The 26,498-nt window shown below is 39.3% G+C and overlaps 2 protein-coding genes across 4 annotated transcripts in view; both read left to right on the top strand.

Annotated features, from left to right (window-relative positions):
• Nucleotides 1-4,781, top strand: part of LOC134527629 (protein lethal(2)essential for life-like) — a 33,010-nt gene extending 28,229 nt beyond the window's left edge. Inside the window, exons 3-4 of one of the 2 annotated variants that reach the window (XM_063360478.1) lie at nt 892-1,113; nt 3,168-4,781. In XM_063360478.1, coding sequence (XP_063216548.1) covers nt 892-1,113; nt 3,168-3,299 — 354 coding nt within the window. In that variant the 3' untranslated portion in view covers nt 3,300-4,781. The remainder of the gene's footprint in view (nt 1-891; nt 1,114-3,167) is intronic. The other variant, XM_063360477.1, reaches the window with a different exon arrangement.
• A 3,136-nt stretch (nt 4,782-7,917) lies between these two features.
• Nucleotides 7,918-26,232, top strand: LOC134527627 (ankyrin repeat domain-containing protein 65-like). 2 transcript variants are annotated; one of them, XM_063360473.1, is made up of 6 exons: nt 7,918-8,036; nt 15,417-15,570; nt 15,926-16,032; nt 20,093-20,227; nt 21,322-21,632; nt 24,461-26,232. In XM_063360473.1, the coding sequence occupies exons 1-6, from the start codon at nt 7,935-7,937 to the stop codon at nt 25,062-25,064; spliced, it is 1,413 nt and encodes a 470-aa protein (XP_063216543.1). In that variant the 5' UTR covers nt 7,918-7,934; the 3' UTR covers nt 25,065-26,232. The 2 variants fall into 2 exon arrangements, with proteins under 2 accessions (XP_063216543.1, XP_063216544.1); XM_063360474.1 differs by lacking the exon at nt 15,417-15,570 and having other exon boundaries at nt 7,943-8,036.
• Nucleotides 26,233-26,498: the final 266 nt, after the last annotated feature.

The raw sequence follows: 26,498 nt of genomic DNA, 5'->3' as shown, positions 1-26,498 counted from the left end.
ACATTTCTTGGAACAAAACTGGCGGCACTGTATGGACGGGTGAGCGCTCGGTTTGTGTGTTCAAGCACTGTACATTTCTTCCGTTCTACAGAATGCCCGGACTATGTGTCCCTGGCCTTAAGTATCCCTGTAAAATAGTGCAGCGAAACACATCACCTTTTTTTCCCTCTCCACAATTCATGGTGACTTTAAAACCAAGAAAACAGCTTGCATATGTGACTGCAGAAAAGACTAGCATGAACATGTTAATGATCACATTCGTACTCACGACAATATGTGTTCGTTTTGAAAAAAAAATACTAAAATTGTTGCATGTATATGTGTTAAGGGAGAGAAAAAAATTGCTAGCCGAAAGGAGCTGGCTAGTAGGTTTGAAAACTGACATTGAACAAATGCTCTCCACTTTCAGAGAATTAGATGAAATTCTACCTAATGTAGAAGTCACGAGAGTATGGGAATTTTTAAGTACGTAACCAAAAGAGTCTCACAAACTTTCTAGAACAGTCACATCATAGTATGATTTATGATGGACAGTGGTGGAACAGAATCATCGAGAACATGAATAAAAAACACAGATGTCAATGAGAAATTCTTCATATAGTTAAAAATTAAAACATAATTAAAAATGTGCAGATGTAGTATGGTTGCCATTGGCAAATGTGATGAGAAAGCTAAGCTTCTCAGAACAACTGGATGTTTATTCCATATTTAAGCATCATTATATGATGAAATTTCGATGCTGTTAAACTGTCGTAGAAGGAAAGATAGGGGAAGCTCTTAATCCTTAATGCTGGAAGGTGATCCTTGACGTGCAGCAGTTCGCCCCCAGAGAGCTGATGAAGACAGTCGGTTTCGAGGTGGTTATTAGCTCATAATCCTTAATGCCCGCAGGTGATCCTTGACGTGCAGCAGTTCTCCCCCAGCGAGCTGACGGTGAAGACGGTCGGCTCCGAGGTGGTGGTCGAGGGCAAGCACGAGGAGAAGCGGGACGAACACGGCTTCGTGTCGCGCCACTTCGTGCGACGCTACCTGCTGCCGCCTGACACCGACCCCAAGGACGTGCAGTCCAGCTTGTCCAGCGACGGCGTGCTCACCATCACCTCGCCGAAGAAGGTAAGCCCGTTTTTAGCGCTATCCTGCAATTGGCCGAACGTATTTCTTTAAATTCGGTTTAAATGTCTCAACAGCGAGATCATTGGAAACAACAACAAAATGACGGCCCTTACTTTAGAACCATCTCTTCAATTGCCGAAAATGATTTTGGGAAACTGAAGACAACCAAAGATCAGAATTGCCTGATCGGGTCCTATAAAATTCGAGACCAGTATCTTACAAATGCCTCATTTCGCTCCATACTGCACCCATCGTGAATCTGTACACTCCTTAGATACTTAGTTTCAATAACAATAATCTAAACATCAGTAATTACCAGAAAATTTTGTGTATCACTTCCAGACATGCTGAAATCCCAACACTTGTACTTATTTGCTGCTGCATCTTAGATTGATTCATAGTTCATTATTTGACTTATATACTAACAACAAACCTGCCACGAGAGAAGTGCCAAATCACGGACAACCCATTCGAGCCTCTCATAAATTTATAAAAATAAAAGAGAAAACTATTTTGGAATGAATCCTGTAGGTAATTGAACCCGCGAATTTTTCCAGCCCCTAAGGTCTGTGACATAGTAATGTGGAATTTTTTACACTCGATAGCCAATAATCAGTGCATGAGTTTGGCTGAAGTCTATGCTATAGTGTTCAATACCTCGCAAAGATAACTTTTCTGCGGGGCTAACCGATCACCACCCATTCACTCCCATTCGGCCACCCTGCACCCCATACCAGGGATGCATCCAGATTTTACTTCTTTGGTGCTGAAGTGCAGGGATTTTCCTTTCTCCTGAAGCAATAATGCAATAATAAAGTTTTCTGTCAAAATTACGATTCCAGGGGCGACTCCAGTCAGGGCAAGCCAGGCAAAAGCCCATGGCCTAGCGTCGGTGCTTTTAATTTTTGTTTCTCTAGTGTTCTGTTAAATATATGGACGCTAATGGGAAAAATTATATTAAATTTTTACTATCGTGTATCCTAATGTGCTGGTTAATATTCATTTCAGTTCATGATTTCGTAGTAGAAAAAAAATTCAAAAATTTTGTTGCCACATATAACGCGATTCTACCAGAAATTCGATAGTAAGTAATTATAAAACTGACCTTAGTATAATTTATCAGGAAAGAATATCAAAATATTCTAATATAACCACTGTCGAAATTGAAGTTACAGGTTGGGTTAATAATGTGGTTTGAATGGGCAAATGTTCAAAATTTTCGGGGGGAGTAAATCGCCCAGGGCCTCGCAAAGTCTAGGGCCCCTACTGTCGATCCGCTTATAATAGCATGTTCCTCACAGATGCCTCTCCTTCGTATAATCACATGTAGAACATTTCCTTACTGACTACCTCTTCATATAACCTCTTCTTTTGTCACTCGAGCATCCACTTGATCTTGTATTATAAATTGCTAACACTTACCTACTTTAAGAACGCCAATTATTTCCGATATTTTTCCTTGTGGTTCAAATTTAAGCTTATTACATTCATTAGTTCACATCTTTAAAGTTTGGCTGCATGCACAGGACTATGGCTGGCCTTCTGTTGAGTTTAAGTCATCACTAAATCATTTCATGCGTGAATTTCAATTGGATTACAATAAAACGGAGTTGTCTGTTGCCCACGTAGCACGTAAGCTTGTTGCAGGCTTGTTGTAACTTGAATTAGGCTTGCCGTGCAAGCTTGATATATCAAGCTTGATTCAAGCTTTCTTTGAACTATGGCCCATTGTCGCAAGTTCGGAGGCTTGTCTTGGCAGCTTGACATGCGTAAACTAGTTAGCTTGATTCGAGCTAAATTCAAGCTTCCTCTGAGCTATGAACCATTGTCGCAAGTTTGGAGGCTTTTCCTGGCAGTTTGTCATGTGTAAACTAGTTAGCTTGATTCAAGCTTTCTTTGAGCTATGAACCATTGTCGCAAGTTTGGAGGCTTGTCATGTGTGAACTAGTTAGCTTGAATGAAACTATCACACCAACCACAGCAAGCTTGATGCAAGCCTGCAGGGTGTACTTGTGTACGAGTGTTGAACCCGTGCGTCTCCGCGCGTGCCGCAGGCGGAGCCGAACGCCCCCGGGGAGCGACTCGTGCCCATCGTCCAGACGGGACTGCCCGCCGTCAAGCCGACCACGGAGACGACCCTCCAGCCGACCATCGAGCAGCCGGAGACGCCCAAACCAGAACACTGAAGGAACAAAGACTGATCAACCCCCTTTTCCTTGCGCTGTTCCCAAGAGCGTCGTTTCAACCCTCGGCGCTACGGTGGCGAGCTGCTTGCCTGCTGAAACTGATCCGCGCTTCATATACTACATCACGGATACGTTTGTAAAAATGCAACAACGTTATGTTTCCACAACATTGCATAAATGTGTCTGAAAAATGGCAAAGAAATGTATTTGTAATTTTAAAATATTTATTTAACTAATACAAGTATTTTTAATATTAAAAAAGGTTGTTTTTGTAAACCTATCACATTTGTGTTATTGCCACAGCATTATTTACACGAACGCATAAACTATGCCGCAGAAACAATGGTTACAAATGTTGGGTGTTCAAACAAATTTTGCACGAACAGTAGGTAAACCACTCTCATTAAGGCACTTTTTTTTTCATGAACGCATAAACTAAATAAATTGTAGGTATATAGGTAACGGAACTATATATTCAAAACACTGAAGTTTTAACTGTTAACTCTTTACCATACAGAATGGCGGAGGAAAAGAAATGGATAGTGGTTTCCCCCCAGTAAAAATAAAATAGAAATGGAAGTATAAAATATACATTTTTGAGCATTTAAAATGTTTAAAGTAGATTTATACTTTATTGTAAGTCTTCAAATAAGTAACTTTAACGGTTTTACCATAAAATTTTTCAATAGCAGCTGCAACTTGCTCATGTGTCACTGTCCCCTGTCAATGTCAATGTCATTACATTCAGAACGCGATTTGGGCATCCTCTTATCTCCTGGAATAAACGAAGTCCTTCAGAGTTTCATGCAAGCTAATGAATCAGTATTACAGTCTCGAGATGCTTTGACTGTCAACTAGGAACCACCCTCTTCCCACAGCGAAACGTATAAGCTCATCGAGTTAGACTTCGTACAGGAGTGCACCAAAAGAATATGATTCAGAATGACTAGTTAAAATACGAATACGGTAACAAATTTGGTGGAAAGTTGCGAGTCATACACAGTCGGTTAAGAGGTTTGCACCAATTTCCCCAGAGAGAATTATATGTTTGATATCTAATTAACTTTAATATGTATAATAAATAAGCCAAAGTATACTAGGATCGATATATTTAGATGGGCAGGTAGATAATTCCAAATTGTTTCTTATGTCATTTAAAAATGCAACATATTGTAAACACAGACATTTCTTCAGAAATTATAACATAATTGTTCATGTGTTTTGTCTATTGATGTTTCCGTATTTATATGAAAGAAAAAATGGCTACTGTGATTATCAAAGTTCTATTGATACTATCAGTTAAAATTGAAGGAATTTGTTAAAGGATTAAAGCAACACTTATAAAATGTAATTATGTTAAGAACTGTACTCTGTTAAAATTCTACGTACCTTAAAAACTATACTTTTTGTAGGATGAAAAAATCGTTGAACCTGTCATGATTGGAAGTGTTTTTGCAGATTATATTTGACTTTACAAATATATGTTAGGTCTATTCCAAGTAAAATAATGCACTCCCTTATATTTGTTTATAAAATAACAAAAACTTTTCAGCGGATTACAAAAGAAAATCCATCATTTTCCATAATTTTAATGAACTGTCGCATACAAAACTTACTTTGCATAAAAAAAACTATCGAGATAACCCTTCTATTGATAACAATTCTTAATGAAAAATTCTTTTGGAAGAAAAAAAATTCTCTGCACATTATATGCATGTTAAGTCAGGTAACATCAACTATGCATACTGTAAAAAATGTACTACGCTAGTTTGGTGAGTATAGCATACTAGCTGTAGTATCCGGCGTTGCCCGGGCTGAACTCAAGGTGAAGGGAACGTTTTTAGAAATCAGATGTATACATTAACTGGCTTCTTAATTGGAACGTCAAGTGTGAAAAATCATTTCTATCAGTCGCAGAACCCTGCGGACGTTGTATTATGCCAGTGTATAGTTATTTACCTTTATATAGGGGCTATCTAAAAATGGTCTATATTATGCTCAACATGCGTTACAATGCCTCATTCGATTTTTTTTTGTAATTCTCTATCTAAGTATTTATCTATATCTCTCCTTATCTCTATCTACATCTATATCTCTCTCTATTTATCTATCTCTACATATATACATCTGTATCTCCTCTCTCTCTCCTCTATATACCAATCTCTATACTTCTCGATGTATGCCTCTATATAGCTCTATCTATATACATATTTATCTAACTCCATTTTATGCACTATACCTCACCCTAACTCTATCTCTATTTCTCGGTATCTCTCTATCTCACTCTATATCTATTACTCGATATCTCTCTGTATCTCTTTTATATTAAATTCAATTCAATTGTGTCATGCGTGCGCACACTTCTAACGAAAACACACAAACTGCCGCTATACAATATGAAATAAACACATTTGTTGAAACGACTCTCGGGCTACCTATTATTTACATCACACACGAATTGAAATGCCACTGTTTGTATTTTATTCAATTCAATTCTGTGAATTATCACTTTTTCTGTTAAAAATTCATTTAAATTCTGTAATGTGTGTGCACTCATGCATCGAAAACACACGAAATGCCGCTAAACTATTTGAAATACACACATAGGTATGTTGGCACGATTCGTGCGCCACCTATTGTAAAATAATTATACGAATTCATAAACCTACGCCGGGAATGCGCATAACAATCGCCAAAATTTCATCGCAACCGTATGAATGGTATAGTAACGCATAGGGACAAACGAACGAAAATTTAATACATGACGGACGCCCCAAAAGATAGCGCGTTTAAAATTCAAGGCAGTGCCATCTATTAACAAGTTCCATAACTGAACTTTTATTAGCGCTGTTAGTTCGCTAGCCACCGCGAGCTCCACTAAGCAGACGGGTCTCTCCTAGGCGAAGGATAGGAAGTGGCCAGACCTTACTATATGACCGTGTGGCGGACATACAGAAATGACACACACTCACTGTTATGATTTTCTGTTATAAAAATCAATTTACCCCTTTCCCCCTCCATAATTGATGTAATTTCATACTCCATTATGGTTGTAAACTCATAGTACTATGTGGCCTATGTGTTAATTAAGGTCATGAGCTAGCTGTATACCAAATCTCATCCAAATCCGTTCAGTGGTTCGGGCGTCTAGGTGTAACAAACTTCCACACAAACTTTCGTTTTTATAACATTAGTAGGTTTTAATGTTATTTTGAATTGTTGTTAGTTTTAGGGTTAAAAATATTGATCACAAAAATTAAAAGATTTTAAGTATTTTTCCTGCTGTGAAGTGCGATGTAACAAAGGAAACCGGTGTTCCTTCGCATGACTTGAGTTTCTTCAGTTCCACTGTTAAACAATGACTCTGTTAACATACATTGGTTAAATTATATTTATCTGACATCAGATCAATGGGGAAAACAGGAACAAATTTACATTTCACATCTTTGCATTTGAATAATACTAAAACTAAAATATATAAATAAAAAATAATCAATCAAGGTGCCATAAAACACGTATTTCACTCGTGCCCAGTGATGTTACAAAAAAAAGCGCACTGTATTTACGGAAATGCAATTAGAGCTCGCAAACTCCACATAACAGCTGACCGACCTTTAATACTAAAACAAGATAAGCAATCATTATTTTTTGATCTAAATACCCAGTAATGATTCTTAAGTAACCTAATGCAAAGCCAAAGTGCAAAATTCAGCTTGTACGCTTAAGTCCGGATTTCATCCACCATGCTTTTTTTTAATTTAGATGTTTAGGACGTTGGAAATGTTTTGTCTTAATTCAAAAATAAAAGTTTAGAAGATATTTTAAATGCTTTTCTCAGCCCTTGGAACAAAACATGATTTTTAAGTGAGTGACCACATATAATTTAAACAGAATATATATATATATATATATATATATATATATATATATATATATATATACACACATATATATATATACACACATATATATATATATTAAGCACGTAGCATATAACCGCTGCCAAAATATATTTTAAAAAATAAGCCATTGATTTTGTAGTGAATAAACAGGATAAATAATGTCCGATATAAAAAAAATGGCACGAGAATTAAATAGCCTAAATTAAGATTACAGGCTAACATTATGAGTTTTACGCATATGTCAGAAACTCTTCTATTGGACGATATATTTAATTACCTTGCGGGCCTACATTTTCAGGTGTATGAGTTATTATTTAAATATGACTTAAAATACACATATCAATATTTTTGGAAAAATTTATATCGTTAATGTTATGCGAAATGTTTTCTAATGTTAAAATTACAGTAGGCGATAATTGTTTTAATCAGCAAACTTAGTTTAGAATGTTATATTATTTTGCGAGATATTTATCTAACTCATTGCAGGTTAGGTGGTCCTTCGCTTGCACTGACGCGCCAAAGAGAGCTGCGCGCACTGAGTGGAGGTGGCGAGTCCACACTGACAGGAGACTTGATTCTGAGGCTCACACAAGACTTGTGCATGCGTGCAGTATGCAGTTATACCGCGCGCAGCTGTTATCGACACGCTACAAAGGTCAGCGAGGGAGGGAAAAAATTGCGTGACTTCTGACGCCGGAGATTACTCGTTTAACTTAATTATTATCATCTCTGAATGGACTTGTTTGGTCGCGCGCGCGAATGCAACAGTCGAGAGCGAGACTTCGCCACCGTCCCGCCCGCAGAAGGACGCATGCCAGAAGACCTGCTGTGTGCGGTGAGTCACGGCTAATTTTAAGTGACGGCTCTACGTCACCTGAGGATGCGCAAGGGCAGGCTCGATACAGAGAGCATCCACAAATAACTTTCAAAGTCACAACTCAGAACAGTACCTACTGCTTCAAATCTTTGAAGAAAAAAAATCTACATAACTTAGAACTGTTAGAATCTACAACTACCATAACTCACTACTTACAAATCTTGTGACTAAGAAAATAATAAGTTAGAACTGTCGTGACTTAAAAACCCACAACATCTAGCTCATATAACTTAGAAACACAATACTTAGATAATGAGGCGAAAATCTGTAGGACTCCCAGGGTTTTAAGGACCGCTGGTTTAAGTTATCATTCCCATTTCAAAGTCACGTTTTTGCAAACGCAAGTGAGGCCTCTCAGAGAGGAGTTTTTTTTATCAGGGGGGGGGGGGGGGCTAAGCATCTACAACCATGCTTAGAAATACACAATACCGAGCCACGTAACTTAAAAAACGCCATAACTTAGAAAACGCAAGATGGTGATGTTGATGAAGATGACGTCATGCGTGATGGCAGCGTTTCGGTGTGGTAGTCACGCATGAGGCTGTTATGAAATACTGCCTCCTGCAGCGTGGAGTTGCAGCGACGACACAACACCAGTCTTGAATCCAGGGGGAAAAATTTCCCACTTGTTAATAATGCCGGGAATCTACCCGGGACTTGTTTGTCCCCTAGGCCAAACGTCAGGACCATCTTAGCAATACCCGATACGCTAATAGTGACAATATAATGGGAAAAAAAATTTGTAGCTATACAGTCCTTGTCAAAATTTTAGGGCCATTACGAAATTTGTATGAAACGATCCTGTGTTTAAATGTTTGGTGAAGTTTCTGTGGTTCGTTTTGCCACCGTTGTTAACAACAAATTTTATTTTTATGACTTTGAAATATTGTAATTGGTTTGTTGGTTTACAACTTATAAAAGAACTTACAGGTTATAGAAATGTATTTTTTACAGTTAATGGTGGAAAAATATGTACAGAATTTACATTTTGTGGTATATTAGGGTTAAATTCTATTCATTTAAAAATAACCTTTTTGAATGTAGTTTTTAGACAAATTAAATCAAACAAATGAAAACCTATATAAACAGAGTTTTTAAATTTACTTTGGGAAAAAAATCATCCTATAATTTGTTCAAAATTTAAAACTCTATATGTTTATACTAATTGACCCAGCAAGATGGGGTTTGATGAGCTCTCTTGAATTGGAAACAAACAAACACTGAAGTTCTCATTTCAATGGCTTAATTTGTATTGAAAAAAATTCAATTTAGTTAATTTTAAGGTAATTTTATCCTAAAAAGTTAATTTCAATATTATTACTAAAACTTAACCTTCAAAGTTATAAATAAAGTTAATCTTTAATTCTTAGTAAAATTTCCCCCCTTTGTTTTAATATTTTTGTTCAAAAATTTATCAAGGGGTAGTTAAAAAAAATATGAATACTGAAATATAAAAATTTTATTGTGGCTTTATTTTTTTTACACACAGTGAAATGTACCAAAATCTACTTTTTTATAACCTGTAAATTTTCATAACTTACAAACTAATAAACCAATTCAGATGATTAAATGTATTAAAAATGAGTGTTCTTCACAAAAATTGTGGAATAATATTTTAAAAAATATCACGACGAATTTTTTGGGACATGGACGTTTTTGTACATTTTTCGTAACGGTCCTAAACTATTGACGGGTACTGTACATTGGAAGATTCAATGTTTGGGCTGTTGAAGAGCTGCATATATAGATTCGCCTAGTAATCGGACAGAATGTGCTCTAGCCAAGCTTTCAAAAACAAGAAATCAGGCAAAAATAAGATGAAATGAATGAAAAATCTATTTATAATACACAAAACAATGAAACGTGCATGTGAAAAAAGGTAATTTTGGTTTTATGTGTATCATGCCACAAACTTTTATTAAAACACGTTAGACACATTTGAAAGGATAATAATTAAAATACCTACATAAGGAAAGCAGGTAATAGTGTGACATTATTTGATACATGTTTGAGGTTTTCCCTCTAAAACGTTTTTGTAGGGAAAGTTGAATGCTCTATTTAGTCTAATTTTTGACGTGAAAACGTCTAATAAATCGATGAACGCCGGCTGCACGAACGAAAAAGTGTCCCGTTACGCACAGTGTCCGTTACGCGGTGTCCCGTTACGCTCATTGTACGCTTGCGCCGCATCTATTTCTCTTCCACTCGATTGAAACAACCATCGATTTGACTTTTTAGAGGCACATTAAACTTGAAACACTCCCATTCGTTTCCTACTTTTCCTATCATCGTCCTATCCTTAACAGAATAACACAGATTGGAAGAAGTTAAATAGCAAACATGTATAAAAGTTATAGTTAAAATAATCTCTTCATTAAAGTAATAAAGATATTTGAATTAAGGAGTGCAAATAAAAGTAAATTTATCAATTAAATTGTAGATTTCATTTCACTCCTTCTTTGTATCCATACAAAATAGTGAAAATTCAATAAAAGTGATTAAATTTTATTCATAAACAATGCAATCATTTCATCAATGTTTTGTTATGACGTTGTCACGTTAAACTATCGTCCGTAAACCGAATTTACAGACAACCAATTTTTCTCTAAAAATTTGGTAACATAAAAGTTAGAGACAAAAATCGGAGAGTGTAGCATTGCCTTAAGTAAATAACACTAACTTGATACCACCCTCTTCCTCAGAAATGAACACTTTTCTACATAATTTCTACATCTACAATAAATATCTTGCCGTACACATGCAATATATTCTTTGAATTAAAATAATTGTGAAACATATTAATAAAACTCAAGTCTCCTCTGCACCCTTATTGATACAAAAAATAATTCTTATTATTTACCTATTTTTGTTATACAATAACTATGAATGTTTCACTACCTAGCCCTATATAAGAATTGCAACTACTTTTACGCCGGGTTTATAAACTACGCAAGAAGGAAAAACTCTATGCAAACATCGGCTAAATCTCAACTTCTTGCGTTTCGACTAACGTTTCCCCTTTCCATATTTGAAAAGAAGTGTTCTGAAAACTTGAAAGACGCAGTTATGTGAATAGAAGACCACGATAGTATTTTTACTATTGTTGTTACGATGTATAATGTGGGGAAAACTGGGTTTTAAGGGATAGTCTAATTAAGTTTTTTTTACAGTTTTACTGACTACTAATATTTACATTAATAATAAATTATTGTACTTAAAAATGTCCTATCTCAATAATCACTGGCACTAAAAAATGTTTATTCTCAATTCACTCAATGTCTGTTCAATCCACAGTTCACACTCCTCACCGGAGCTAGGCTCAACAGTGGTTCGCCCCTTACCACGCGCCTGTCCACACACACAGTCTCGCGCCACTAAGTCGCTGCACTCTCAAGATCCAGTCGAACTCCACGTCGCGCCACTCTCGAGGGGGGGGGGGGGGGTGTTGTCTCTCTCGCCCTCTTCACCGATATCACACTTCCCTTCGCTCGCGGAACTCTAGGAACTCCGGAACTTTCGAGGAACTCGTCGCGGCACTCTCGCGATACTCACGCGGCACACATTGCTGAACTACTCGTGAGGCTGACGTCGCTGCTTGAGTACCTGAGCGTCCTTCTCGAACCGACGAGAGTTGTTGTGAAGAGCCGCGTCATCCCGGGCCAACCCAACGCCCGAACAGTCCAGAAGGGCTGCGCCAATTCACGCCACTCCGCGCGGCGGCGCGTGGAATTCCCAAGGCCGCTCAGCGATAGATAACAGCGCCAAGGCAGGACGATGCACGGGAGCGGTTTGATTGGGGGGGGGGGGTAAGCCACTACGCTTGTAATCCGGTGAGGCATGCGTGGTAAACCTTACGTCAATGGATGACGCGTGACGTCAGTAGCCGTGCGGGGCCGCCAGCCAGCTCCGAACCTGGCATCGCGGTCATCACAGTTCCACTTGTTAATCTTTCGTACAGTGAAAGAAAATAACACTTCTGAATCAATTTATTGACAGCTGATATGATTTCATGATGGAGATGAATTATGGAAAGAAGATGTCTGGGGAAGAAATTTGTTTTTTTTACTGGTTTACAATTTCAAGTTGGAGGGTTGATGACGTCTTGCGACTTGCGTTCTTTATAAACTACCGTTATTTTGCTACATTGGTTGCGTGTTGCATTGTTGCGTGGTTTATAAACCCGGCTTTAGTCATTCATTGGTGCACCATATATATTTTTCACTCTATGTGATACATATATTTTTTCAAAATTAGGCCAATAGCATGATTGTGTTCTGTGTTTCCACATTTGGTTTATGTATGTAATAGATTTCTTTAAATGTTGTTTCCAAATAGTAACAATGTATCCTGTACCGATGCATTCTTTACCAAAGAGTCCTTTAATTTTAAGGAGTCATTCAATGAAACCAGCCGTGAATGGATATGCAAATTTTTTCGACTCTTACACAGTTTGTATTTAAAACTAGCTGACCCGGCGAACTTCGTACCGCCTTAGCGTAGCAATGATGCACTACTTTATTTTGTATAGCTGACCTATCTTAGGTATGAGTACCTATTCAATTTGAACTGGAATCTATAATATCCTCCATATAAAAATGAATCCATAATTCCCTGGTATCACTATAACTGAAAAGGACCTTACTAATTTAATTAAATAAAAAACAAAATATATATTGTCAAAATAGTGTTTATTCCATAGGATTCAATAATTCCACTAATGTTTTTACAAATTGCTATTGAACAACTTGGCATTTTTAAGTAAACAATGAGCTCAATACCACGCGCGCTCTATAAATTAACTAATAGTCTCTGTACCTCTCACTGCTTCTCTCTACTCTAATGATTTTTGATAAACTAATCGATCTATAACTTTGGGAGTCAGAGCTCTCATTGTGCTGAAATTGAAAGTTGTGTATGGAATGATTACAATAATCCAACAAAATTGATGATGCTTAGGGACCGGAAAAATTCGCGAATTCATTTCACGATAGGCTAAAATACAAATAGTTATGCCTCAGTGCTGCCTCTGCTATTGGCTCACAACTCAATTGGATGATTCAGGGGCTATAAGAAACACCCAACTAACGCTTTATCCAATCACAGGCTGCTACGTCATGTATCGACCGCTCTATCGACTCTCGCCGCCGTCGAAGGAAGGCCGGGGTGTACATTATGTAATTATTGTCTTCTTGATTTGAATGTCAAGTGTGCAAAATAATTTATATCACTTTCATACGGGTACTGCAGCTAGTAGTATATAATGCTGGGGCTAAGGTTACATTAAAAAAGGTTTAAATAAAGGTAGTTGTTAAGTTTTCTTAAATTTTCTAAGTTTATGCGCAATTTTCTTATTTTTCTAATGTAAGTATATCACACAAAAACAAACAAAGAAAATGTTTACATATTGTATTGATTTGTTTTTCTATTTTTAAACTGCAACACAGTAATAACGAATTATGGCATGACAATGGCCTAGGCAGAATGTACACAGCCAGAATAGCCTGCGCCAGCAGCTCTGTACCGAATGTACCGGTACAATATGTAGTAAAACGTTAATGTTGATAAATATATCCTAAACGATACAGTTTCTTTACATCCTCTTTGAAGATATTTGCAGCAAACATTCTGTCAATTCTATGTCAAACGTCATAAGGTTACTTTAAAAATATTTATATTGTACAAAGTGTTGGGTTAGTTTGGAAATAATTTTATATATGGTGGTTCAGTATTCTTAAATTTTCTAATTTTCCATTAAATTTTTTCTTTCAAAGAACCTTCTCGTGACAATAACAAACACAACAAAAAAAGAATTAGTGAAATCGGTTCAGTCATTTACGCGTGATGGCGTGACCAAGGGAAATAGGAATTCATTATTCTTAAATTTTCTAATTTTCCGCACAATTTTCTTAATTTTTTCTTTCATAAGAACCTTCTCCTGACCATAGCAAACACAACAAAAAAAAATTAGTGAAATCGGTCTAGCCGTTCACGCGTGATGCCGTGATCAAGGAAAACGGGTTTCATTTTTATATATATAGATAGTACAAAACTGGCAGTCATTTATTTACATTTACATTTACGTTTTTCACACTCTTTTTCCAAATAAGTTTCAATATTAACACGTTAAAGTTAATCATTTGATAGTATTAGATAAAAATTAAAGGGCGTAGAAAGGAATGATTGGCTAGCTATTAGACATCTTTTAAGGTGCAATTTTTAAGGATATTTTAGGCCGTATTCGGAAACAGGTAAAAGTCCTATTTTAATTAGCCTACGTTATTCCAAGACGTTCGGGCAAGGTAGCGAATAAATACTTTCTTTTTTGGGGTTCAACCGTGATATATCTCGCGGGCTGTATTTCAGAACGTGTCCAAACCGAACCCCAGTATGGGACAAAAACGGTAAACCATTTTAATAAACGGTGCCCTGCGCGAGGCTAGTAACTGGTTTCAACGCGTTCTAGCAGACGATTGGGAATCAGCGTTATGGCAAAAGTACTGGAGATAGCAGCATCATCACGCAAAAATAAAACCGCCTGTCTAATTTTTCCAAGTACTTTTTGAGTTGTGATTATTTCTTGGTATGACCATTAAAATGTATAAAACGTATTCCAGTATAGTTTCGCTACCATTACGTTTTATTTGGCATACCAACACGCTTGGTACGGCCAACGATGATCACGAAAATTACTTTATACGAGTTAATGGCGCCAGACGCGGGTCCGCAATCTGTACGAAATCAACAAAAAATTGTGAGCTCTGCGCATGAGCGGAATTTGGGCAACAGATCGCCAAAGGATAGGACACAAAAACCCGTTCCCTAAAAATAAAGGACTGGCCGTGTCCTATAGTGCACTTGGAATACAGTTAGGGTACAGGTATAACATATTGTTACGAACGTGAGCAAGGCCACGACATGTGCAGGTGCAGAGCTGGCTGGCGGCCGCCGCAACATGAGACGCGTGGTAGATTATAAGGAGCGCCGCTTCCCCTCCCTACTTCCCACCACTCCCCGCGCGGCGCCCTGCCTTTGACACGTAACTGAAACCGGACAGCTGCGGAGTTACGCGAGCCGCCGACACGTGTTTCGAGAGATTTCTACCGTCGGGTCGGCACGGAATGACGCGACTGGCCCCGGCCGCGCTCGCGAGTTCTGGAAATTGCGGCTGATAGATAAAACGAGGACGGCGGCCTCGAGAGAGTTCAGAGGAGTGGAGAGAGTTCAGTCGGGAGTTCTTCCGCGGCGGAGTTTCCGGGGGAGATAGTGCCGCGGGTGCGGCAGAGTGGCGAAGTCCTTGGACGAAGGTTCCAGGGCAGAGAGTTCAGTTCCGGGCGATAGTGCCGCGGGTGCGGCGGAGTCCTGAGCGAAGTTCCGAGCGAGGCGTCGAGTGGGATCTCGACGAAGGGGAAGTGCGACGGCGGCGGCGGAGTGTGGCAACGGAGTCCTGCGACGGAGGACCACGAGGGGTGCTGCGGCGAGAGTTGCGCCAGAGGTGCGGCCCAGCGAGGCGTGTGGAATGTGAAACGAGTGACTGGAGGAAGCAACATTTTTAAAGTACAATTGATTAATTGGCAATTTTAGATTATTAGCTAGTAATGTAAATAGTGGCAATAAATAAAACTGTTTGTGATAAAAATCTTTAATTGGGCTATCGTTTACGAACCCGCAGTAAATCGTAACAGTATTAATACATGAACCCTTATTTATGTGTGTTGAAATACCGGCCAGAAATATTTATTCATAAAGTACTAAAATCATAAAAAATAAATAGACGGGCTAAAAATACCACATTACAGTTTTTAATACTAGATCTGATGGTTAGTTACATTGCTATGATTAATTTACAGCAATGGAGCTTCACATTGAATTTCCCAAGGAAGCATTGCTGACCATCTTCTGCTGTTTGCTGCTCGGCTGCAGTGGCGCTGCTAACGCCTACCAAGACTTTGGTGAGGTAAGGCCCTTTTCAACGATATAATATTTAATGAATTTCTACCATTGGATTTTATCTATCCATAAAATCGGTAATTATGTTTAAAGATGGGATTCAATGAAATTAGAAAGTGTTTAACATAAGTCCTGACTAACGATTGTCCGTGTCTGATAACGGAAGCAGAGGTCAAGTTTCCAAAACGTCGCATTTGTTTTGTCTTAGGAAGGCTATTGTGATCGTAGTCGTTTTGTGCAGATTATCTGATTATTATCATCGTCCAACTTTTTGTGGCTGTTTTGATCAAGGCTGTTGTTCGTGTGTTGTTTTCGCAACTATCTAGTCGTTGTCAGACCACAGTATTCATATGTGCCATGATACTTTTTCCGTATCATTCCATCTACGGAATTATCTGTGCTGCCAATGAATTTAACATTTGACATCAGCTGTTTTGCTGTGTGTTTGTGTTTTCATCTTTTTTTGGCTAATAATTCTGTATGTACACAAAATTATTTAAATAAACGTACAACATGGCGTAATCTTGGCCCGAGTGCTCATTTATCCCATAGAAACACACAACCCGTCCTCCGATCCAAGTGATTCGACAAAAATGTGGGCTGCATCTAAAGTAATATGCATCAATTGAGTTGTAGAAAACTAGGTTCTTGGTGTCACCAACACTAAATTCCCCATATTGCATTATAATGGATCGACGGCGGCAAGATACAGTGTTTACTGAACTTTGGTGAGGCGAGCATCACCAGCTTAAATTCCCCTCTCATCCTTCAAAGGCAATATGTCGGCCTATGGCATCTGTGAGCGAGTCCTTCAGTACTCGCCAGTTATGTATAACATCTAACCTATGTAACGAGCAAATTCGTGTGTTCCCATGTAGTGATGAAACTTTGCACACTTGGCCTTCGAAACATGATGAAGGCTACTGTCATCAACGTAAAATAGATGGCGCGCCAGTCGTATCCATGCAACTGGTTAGCAATTCGATAGCAAAACAAATTGTAGCTGTATAAAGGCTAATAAATAAATAAATAAATAAACCTATATATATATGTGTGTGAATGTTTGTTTGTTTCTATACCATTCATAAGATTACGATGAAACTTTGGTGAGTTTTATGCGCATGCCCGCGAAGCTTTCTGAGTTAGTAGTACAGCCATTTTACTATAGGTGGCGAGCGAGTCGTTTCAACAAATGTGTGTATTTCATATAGTATAGCGGTAGTTCTCGGGTTTTCGTTGTATGAGTGCGCACGCATGACCTAGTTCAATTGAATTAAATATGAAAGAAAGATAGAGAGAAATATAGATATAGATAAAGATATATAGATAAAGAGATATATAGATCTAGATGTATAGAGGAGAGAGATAGTGGGACATATAGAGGGATATATACAGAATGATAAAGAGTGATAAATAATTAAAGATGGAGAGATATAGGTATAGGTATATGTAAAGATAGAGAGAGATAAAGTTAGAGAGATGGAGAGATAAAGAGAGATAGAGATATAAAGAGATAGAGAGATACTGAGAGAGATATAGAAAGATAGATAATTAGAGAGTAAGATAGTGATGATTTGTATATGTGTAGCTACTTACTTCAAACAAATTACAAAATATTGAATGAGGCATTGCAACGCATGCTTGGCATTAGCTAGTAAACTTATAATATGAAACTCGGACACGAAATTTAACGTAAAATTCTTCAAAATATTTCCTAGCGTTATAATTATATATCTAAATTATTTTCAACTACATTTCTAAACGGGAATCATACATAGTTTCCGCACCCGCTACTAGAATTCGCTGCCGAAGTAGCTACACCGACAACCAAAATAATTCCATTATCAGACCGAAATTTTGACGTGACAACGTCTATAAAATCGATGAATGCCAGCTGCACGCATGAAAAAGTGTCCCACTACGGATGTCCCACTACGGATGTGTCCTGTTTGCTCATTGTACGCATGCGTGGCATCTCTCTTCATGCTCATTGTACGCATGCGTGGCATCTCTTTTCCACTAGATTGGAACAACCATCGATTTGACTTTTCAATCATATTTTCGTCGTTTGAATGATTAATATTATGTAATTTAACGATCATCCACCGATTTTCAGCACAATCGGCACGGTTATTTAAAAATAATGTTGAATAGGCCTATTCAAATACGTTTTGAACCAACAATGGTGTTTTACAGTTACACATAATAATTAAAATCACACCCGGGATCTTTTGCACAATGTTTTAAAAAATATTGTAACACATTATAAATAAGTTTGGGGTATTTGGGATGCGTATTTGTTATAAAATCATGTTATAAAACGAAATAATAGTATTCCCCTACCGTGGACAAAATTTTTATAAACTTGTATATAACATCTGAAACTAATAGATTTAAGTATGCCTCGTGGCCCTGCGGTGAGCGTCTCTAGCTTGCAGGTCAATGGTTGTCGGTTCGAAACCCGGCAGCTGCGAAACCTTTTATTGTACTTGTAAAAATAAATATACGGCGCACGCAAAATTTCAAAAGTAATAACTATATTTGAATTAATGAATGCAAATAAAAGTAAATTTATTAATTAAATTGTACATTTCATTTCACTCCTTTGTATCCATACAAAATAGTGATAATTTAATAAAAATGATTCAATTTTATTCATTAATGTATGCAGAGGTAGATTATATCATACAAAAGATATAAAAAATTTAAAAAAAAATTCTTCCTCAAAGAATATAATATTTTTAATGTCTAAATGGTTTGGTGGCAAAAACCTATTACGGCTCAGTCTCAGGTCGAATATGATATTTCCTTTTCTTCTGGATCAATCATTTCATCAATGTTTTGTTATGACGTTGTCACGTTAAACTATCGTCCGTAAACCGACTTTACAGACAACCAATTTTTTTAACTATATAATGAAAAGGTTCCAATAAAATTGAAAGTTACTTTTACAAAAATTAAACACCACCATTGGATCTGATTTTCAACAAGGAATTTCATAAATATTCGGCCAACATTGTTAAAATTCATTAAACTGTTACTATCATAAAGTTTCTCTTTGGCTTGGTGAACTTTGGTTTCCGCCAACCGCTAGAGATAGCAGCGCCACCTGTTACACATTTCCGTTCCTTTACTTCCGAGTCACATTCACGAAATTATTCCAACCATATGCCAGAGCTAAGATGTTATACATCCAAAATATGAAAAACATTAACATTGATTATTTGCTCACTTTGATCAGTTGGTATGACATTTCTTTTTATCGTTTTCGAAAAAAACAATTGGGATGGTAGCATTAAATTAAGAAAAATTATTGACTAACCTTCCATTAAAACTTAAATATAATTTTTGTACTCCCTATTCAGACATAAGAAATAGGTTACGAATGTTAGTCTAAAATTGGCATAAGTTTCTCAAAACTCAAGAAAACTATAGTTATTTATATTATGTTTCTATTTTGTTACAAGTCCATACAGTGTCTACACGCTTTGGTATCGGCCACGTCGAATATAATTTTTTTACAACTAACAAATAATAGTCATAATTTTCAATATATAGCCATTAACTCTAAAAAAAATTAATCCAGATACGATAATTACCATTTCCTTTCTGACTGTATGACTTGAGCAAGATTAAGAATGTTGATATCGATACTGGACTAATTTCTCTTTTTTCAGTTGTATTTTTCTAAATTCCTGCCTCTTTACATTGTATGTTCTGTAACTTCTTTTAAATTGTAGAAATGTTAAGTTAAATATAAACTTATAATAGTATATTTATTAATTTAAATAATATGCAGTACTAAAAAGTATCCTTCCTGTATGATGAATCAATTTCAAACTTGTGGTGGTTTGTTGTATCGGTCTTGTAAATAACAGCCACGAGTTTTGTTTCTCTGAAATTTGTTTTTATGTCCAAACCAAACAATTTATAGTATCCATTTGTAAAAGCGAGAATCATGATATTTTCAATTTTTGTCAACAACTGAGTAAGTATTTATCAATTAAAATTTTTTCCCAAATTTCAACCCCTTACGACACGAGTGAAGCACTTCTGCTGGGTTGCAGGTGGATGCTCTCAGGTCTCGCGTGGATGAATGCTGTGGTCAGATGCAGGAGATGAGCCACCAGCTACAAGAGTGCAGGCGTCTCTTGTCGCAGGACCAACACAGCAACAAGAAGAGAAGCGTGATAGAGAGCCTGGTACGGTCTTGCAGCACAGTTTACACTCATGCCCGCCAAAAGTTTGTGTTTTAACGTACGAAAAGGGCCAGAGTTATCTATAAATTGTAAACTGCCTGTGTGTTGTTCGTACTTTGTGGATTGTGATCACAGAGGTGAATCACGAGCTCATTGCTCTAACCCACCATGAACCGTGCATGAGACCGGCATTGTTAGCTCCTGAACTGCTCAATCCGTCCACCACGAGACGAGTTGTATGGAGTGAAGCGGTGCAATAGCCTTCCATCCAGTCCAGTCATCCTTATTCCGGCTAACCATTGGTTTTTTTGAACTCAATCCAGGAAAATGCTGGGATGGTCGCTCACCATGTACCACAACCGACTTCTTCCCCAATCATCTACGCTCATTGTAGTTATTTGCTACCAGAGACATAGTACACATCCTTAAAAATCGATCAATCTCAACATACTGACTTAATTTAAAGCAAAGAGCAGGCAAAGTGGTTATATACCCACCTACTCAAAAATAAATTCTGTACTGTATTTTTTTTTAAAGAAACAGAAATATTCGTGTAGAATTACAGATATTTGAAAATATGAACATTTACGTGAAAACAACATCGCTACAAAATAGTGTTCGCAGTAATAACTGGGTTCCATTCTTACCCGGACATTTATGCTTCGTGTTTTCCTGGTACCTCCGTAAGTCAAAGTTATTTGTAAACCGTAATAATTTAAATGGTTTAAAAGATTTGCGCTTGAATGAAACATCGGTAAAAACATAAAATAACAGTATTATATAAATGGGGCTACTAGATCAGGGTTTTTGAGATTTTATGGCGGAATTTTTTTTCCAAAAAATTGGAAATTTTTAAGATTTTTGAGGAATTTTAAGGAATTTTGGGCAAATTTTGGCAAATTTTGGAGATCAAATTCAAGGTCAAAGGTAAAGGTCACGACCATCCAAGATGGCCGCCGTGACGTCACAATCCAAGATGGCGGACCCCGGCACCAAGCACCACACCCGGAACCCTGATCCAGTAGCCCCATTTACATAGTACTAATAACCGCACATGGTGTTGAGCCGTGGAAGAAGCGCAGGAGACGTGTGCGCAGGTGGAGGACTTCAACGAGGACGGGGACTGGGGCAGGCTGGCGAGGCGCCTGGAGGCGCAGCTGGAGCCGGGCAGCGCCGAGCGGGCGGAGCTGCAGCAGCTGGGCCCCGCGGAGCAGAGGCCGCTCACCCAGGCCGTGGATGCCGACCGCGCCGCGCTGCTGCGCCTGCTGCTGCGGCACGGACTGGCCGCCAGCGCGGCCGCCGACGAGCACGAGCGCCAGAGCATGCTGCACGTGGCCGCGGCGCACGGCAGGCTGCCCGCGGCGCGCCTGCTGCTGGCCCGGGGCGCCGACCTGCACGCCAGGAACAGGTGGGCGCCTATATCTAGTCTCTCTCTAGCACCCCGACCTGTGGCTTTTCATTATAGCACACCTAGGAGTATACCTGGTTCTTCAATTATGTAAAAGTCAATAGGTATTCGAAAAAAAAAAGATGGAGCCAGGCCCTTTTGTATCCTGCTAATTATATCTAATCGTTTAATACAATTTCTTGTAGAGGTGGGTTGCAGAGTATCAAACTGCTACTTTGTAACTGATACACGCCTGTATCAAGTACTGCAAACGAGTACACTATTCGAATATCAAATACTTTAGTATCAGTTTAGAACTCACCAGGAACAACACCGCGGGAAATGTGCGCAGAACCCGATCGCAGATGACGGTCACTTGGGCGGAGCTTGTGAAAGGGGAGGGAGCAGCACGACGAATAAGGGATAAAGAAGGAAAGAATGTTGGGGAGGGGGAAGCTTAAGATGTACATCAAGATTTGTCCCTGCCCGAACACGCCCGAATATTCACCTTTGGCCAACCTCGGGTTTATTTATATATATTTATATTTCTCTGTTTATTTTAATGTAGCTATACTAACCTAACTAACCGTCCATAGTGTTCTAAAGTGTTTTAATGTAGCTAACCTAACCGACCACTTTTAATATTTGAATTTATTTTTCCTACGCAAAAATAAAACAAATCCCGAGGTTGGCCGAAGGTGAATATTCGGGCGTGTTCGGGCAGGGACAGAGCTTGATGTACATCTTAGGCTTCTCATCAAAGTACGCTCAGTGCGCAGTGCGTGCTCCTTGCAAAGATTGAAGACTCCGATTACGAAAGGCGTGGAAAGAGAACACCGATACCTTTTTTCGACTACGAAGAATGTAGAATGAGAAAACTGATACCTTTTTACGCTGGTGATGACGGCACGGAGGATGTGTAACATGTAACGAGAATGCTGATACCTTGTTGCTTCCTGGTACCGCTTCTGCTTAGCTGATACAGAAGTATCAGCTACTTGTAACCAGTACATTACTGTATCAGTAACTGGTTGGAACAGATACCGAAAACTGCTGTAACAACCCACCTCTAATTTCTTGGACACAACGCCATTGCAGCTTTGCATTTTCTGTTATGGGGAAAAAATTTCCAGAACGTAAACTAAGAAATAAAAATGAAAACATAGCCCACGGAGAACAAGCCGAAATCAGCTGATGTCAAACAGATAAACCCAACGATGTACCTAAACATGTATTATGGATGATACTACGATGACAGAGCAGAAAAACACACTCAAACATAAATATCAGACAGTAAAAGAATTATTGTATTCGTGTTTTAATTTTTATTTATTAATTTGCTTTCTTGAATCTTTTCCCATGACAAACAGTGCAAAGCTGAAATGACGTATGTCCAAGAAATTGTACTAAATCCAAATTCCCCATCGCACGAATCATTTATAAAACATATCCTATCATGTCCTGCCAATTGTATCCTACTGTATATTATCGTATCCTCCCGACCGTATCAGACACATTTGCCAATTATGAAATTTTTGGATTTGAATCCGTATAATCGCCTAGGTGGAAGGCAAGTGACCCGACATGGTCCTTTGCAGAACTTGGAGCGTGTTGAAGTAGCTCCAGCAACCAGGTGGTAGAGGTTGGTCATCAGCACTTTCCACTGAAGCTTGGCTCGACAGTGGCTCGCTCTTCTGTTCGCCTGTGTCCGCTTCCTTCGCACTCTCACCCACACCGCGCCGCAGTGCAGTCCTCAACTATCGCTCGTCACACCCGACTGGCTCACCAGGCCTTCTCGCAGGTATCGCCTCCCGATAGGTCCGGTTCGCTCAGCAAGGGCCACTTGCCCTCTTCACCTGTCCGCTGCTCCGCTCTTAGCTCTTCGCTCTTCGCTCGGAACTCTCAGGGAGGCCGGCGTCGCTGCTTTTATACCCGCGGAGGCCAGGCGTGGAAGCGCCCAGAAGCATCCCTGGCCAGGCGTGGAAACACCGAGACGCCGCGTTTGATGTCACAAGTGTCCCTGACCCGCGCTCCAGGGCTCTAGCAAGGGGTGGGGGGAGGGCAGGGGTAGGCCGTGATTGACAGGCGGCTAATGGCCCGGTGACACCGCTCCTCTCTTGCTGGAGGGTGGAAGGGTGGTGGAGGATCCATGATCTCCCGGACTCTGCCCGCGGCAGCCGGCGGCCAGCGTCACAATATTTCCAATATTTAATTACTTAACTGATTTCGCTCCTCGGTTCTATTCCCGGTAGATGCACTTGTAAACAGTGGCGACAGGTCCTTCCTCATTTTATGATGTCATGGCAGCCATCTTGGATCCGCCATGTTGTTTTCGTCTGCTAGAGTTCGCTGCCGCGGTACTGATTTACTTTTCACCCACGAGAGCACATTAACTTAAATAGTAATATTTTTTCATATATATTTAACCTAATTTTCCAAATTATTATTGTACTTGACAATTACATGTCTCCTTTATGCAATGTTGTTATTTAATTTCCTCCAAGCTGTTGTTGGTGTCGTTGGTCTGTTGAAAACAAGAGGGGTTGTTCAAGGAGTTTCTATGGCACTCGCCAAACAACCCTGACGAGTACCTTAAGGAAACATCACTTTTGTTCTGACGACAAGGTGAAAGCTGTGATTCAAGCTCGGTGTCGACCACAACCACCTGAATTATTCTCCGACGGATTTGGCTCAAGTGCTTGGAAAGTAATTGGGACTATGTCCAAAATTGAAATGTGCATTACATAGAGGACACAGGTAGAACAAAAGATGTGAAAACCTGGTAAAGAAAAATATTGTTGTAGCGATGGATGCACTGGAAAGCAGGCCGGTTGACGCGTGCCCGGCAGGTACTCGAACACGCCCCTCGTGGAGGCGGCGGCGGGCAGCCACCTGGCGCTGGTGCGGCTGCTGCTGGCGCGCGGGGCCGACGTGAACAGCGCGGGCGGCGACGGCCGGACCGCGCTGCACGCGGCCACCTTGCACGGCCACCTCGCCGTCGCCGAGTTCCTGGCCGCGGCGGGCGCCGACGTGGACGCGCGGGACCGCTGGGGGCAGACCGCCCTCCACTTGGCCGCCTCCGCGGGGCAGTCGGCCGCCGCGCGGCTGCTGCTGGCGCTGGGCGCCGACCCGGCGGCGCGCGACCGGAGCGGCCTGACGCCGCTGCACCTCGCGGCGTTCGGCGGCCACCTGGAGGCGGCGCGCCGGCTGGTGGGGGCCGGGGCGCCGCCCGACGCCGCCGACCCCACAGGGCAGACCAGCCTGCACAAGGCGGCGGGCGCCGGGCACCTGCCGCTGGTGCGCTTCCTCGTGCAGTCCGGGGCGGACCTGCTGCTGCGCGACCAGGCCAACAGCAGCGCCGTCGACCTCGCGGCCGTGGAGGACCACGCGGCCGTGGTGGAGTTCCTGTCCGGCAGCGCCCCCCGCGCCTGGATCATCATACGAGACGACTAGTTTCTGTATACTGCATTCAAGCTATTACAAGATCAGATAACCTCACCGATGTGCCAACTGAATCCACCTCGCTCTTCAACGTAACTTTTATATTGGCAAATCGACCTTTCTATGTCGGCGCCATGTTTTTTTTATAGAAAGCATTTTGAGCAAGCACTCGAACTTCGCTATAGCACGCCTTCGTTAGTAAACAATCAACTTTTTTCTTGATATACAAAGATCATGCAACAATCGAATCACAAAAAATTTTGATATTTTTATTATTGTTAATTAGCTACCAATCGGAAGAAGAAAAATATTTTAAGTGCAATATTGAAGCTTGAAGATGAACATTTTTTATCAGATGTTTCTGTGGGAACTTAATACTACACAAAAATAAATGTTTCGTTACTTCGACGAATGTGAAGAATTTTTTTGCCTAAAGTTTGCCTCTGCTCTCTCGTATATAAACAGGACAAACATAGTTTGAATAAGTTAACTATGTCTATTAAAACTTTTTTCAAACATTATATTTATTGTATCATTAAGGATTAAAAACAGGATGATGCTCTGTATTTAGAATGTGGATTCAAAAAAAAAAATCATGGAAATAAATGACGAGAGAATTCCCTGACCTTAAAAAAATTACATAGTATATGTTTAGCATGCCATATTGTTTACCACATTTTGTCTCGATAGTACGCAAACATCAATTAGTACATAGAACTTGTTTAAATTTTATTTTATAATTTTTAACATAGCACTGTTGAGTAAATCAGGTATAAGGTTATGGAGATGAAAATAATATTAATATGTGTCTTGAGGCAAAAAAATAAAAAAAAGGATAAACTACGCGTTCTTGTATTCATATCAGTAAATCAGTAAATTCATCGTCATCCGAGGAATTATCGTTGTACTGCAAATATACTGATTTTATTGGGTCGTCGATATGAACTGCGATTTCCATATCTCTAACAAGAAATCGTTATAAAACTTAACAATATTTTATTTATTCAATGAAAAGCGTGTTATTCAAGTATTGAAAATAAATATACCTAAATCAGAGAAGTATCTCTTAGAATAACCGGTGTTATGAAAAAAATCTTCATACGCTTCTGGTAGTTGATTACCAACGAAACAGGTGCGAGAGAGTAAGAGATAGGAACAAGTGAAAGGGGAAGAGAGGCGCGGAGTGGGGAATACATGCTTTATCCAAGTTACACTCACTAAACATTTTAGACGATTTTTGTTACTTCGGCTTGTGGAAATCGGCAGATTATATTTTTTTCGTTATTCTTGTATTATTTCCTTCAAAATAATAATAAAAAATTGAACCGCGCTTGAGAATGTCAAGAACACATATTTTTTGCAAGTTTGTGACCCTCCCAATCCCTTACGTTACGCTCAAATTGTCAGATTATTGAAATGCATACTTTTCAGCTAGTAATTAACCCA

This window comes from Bacillus rossius, chromosome 1 (genome assembly GCF_032445375.1).
Source record: "Bacillus rossius redtenbacheri isolate Brsri chromosome 1, Brsri_v3, whole genome shotgun sequence".
In the NCBI taxonomy this organism is placed as follows: Eukaryota; Metazoa; Arthropoda; class Insecta; order Phasmatodea; family Bacillidae; genus Bacillus; species Bacillus rossius.
This window is presented reverse-complemented; position numbering and strand designations above follow the sequence as displayed.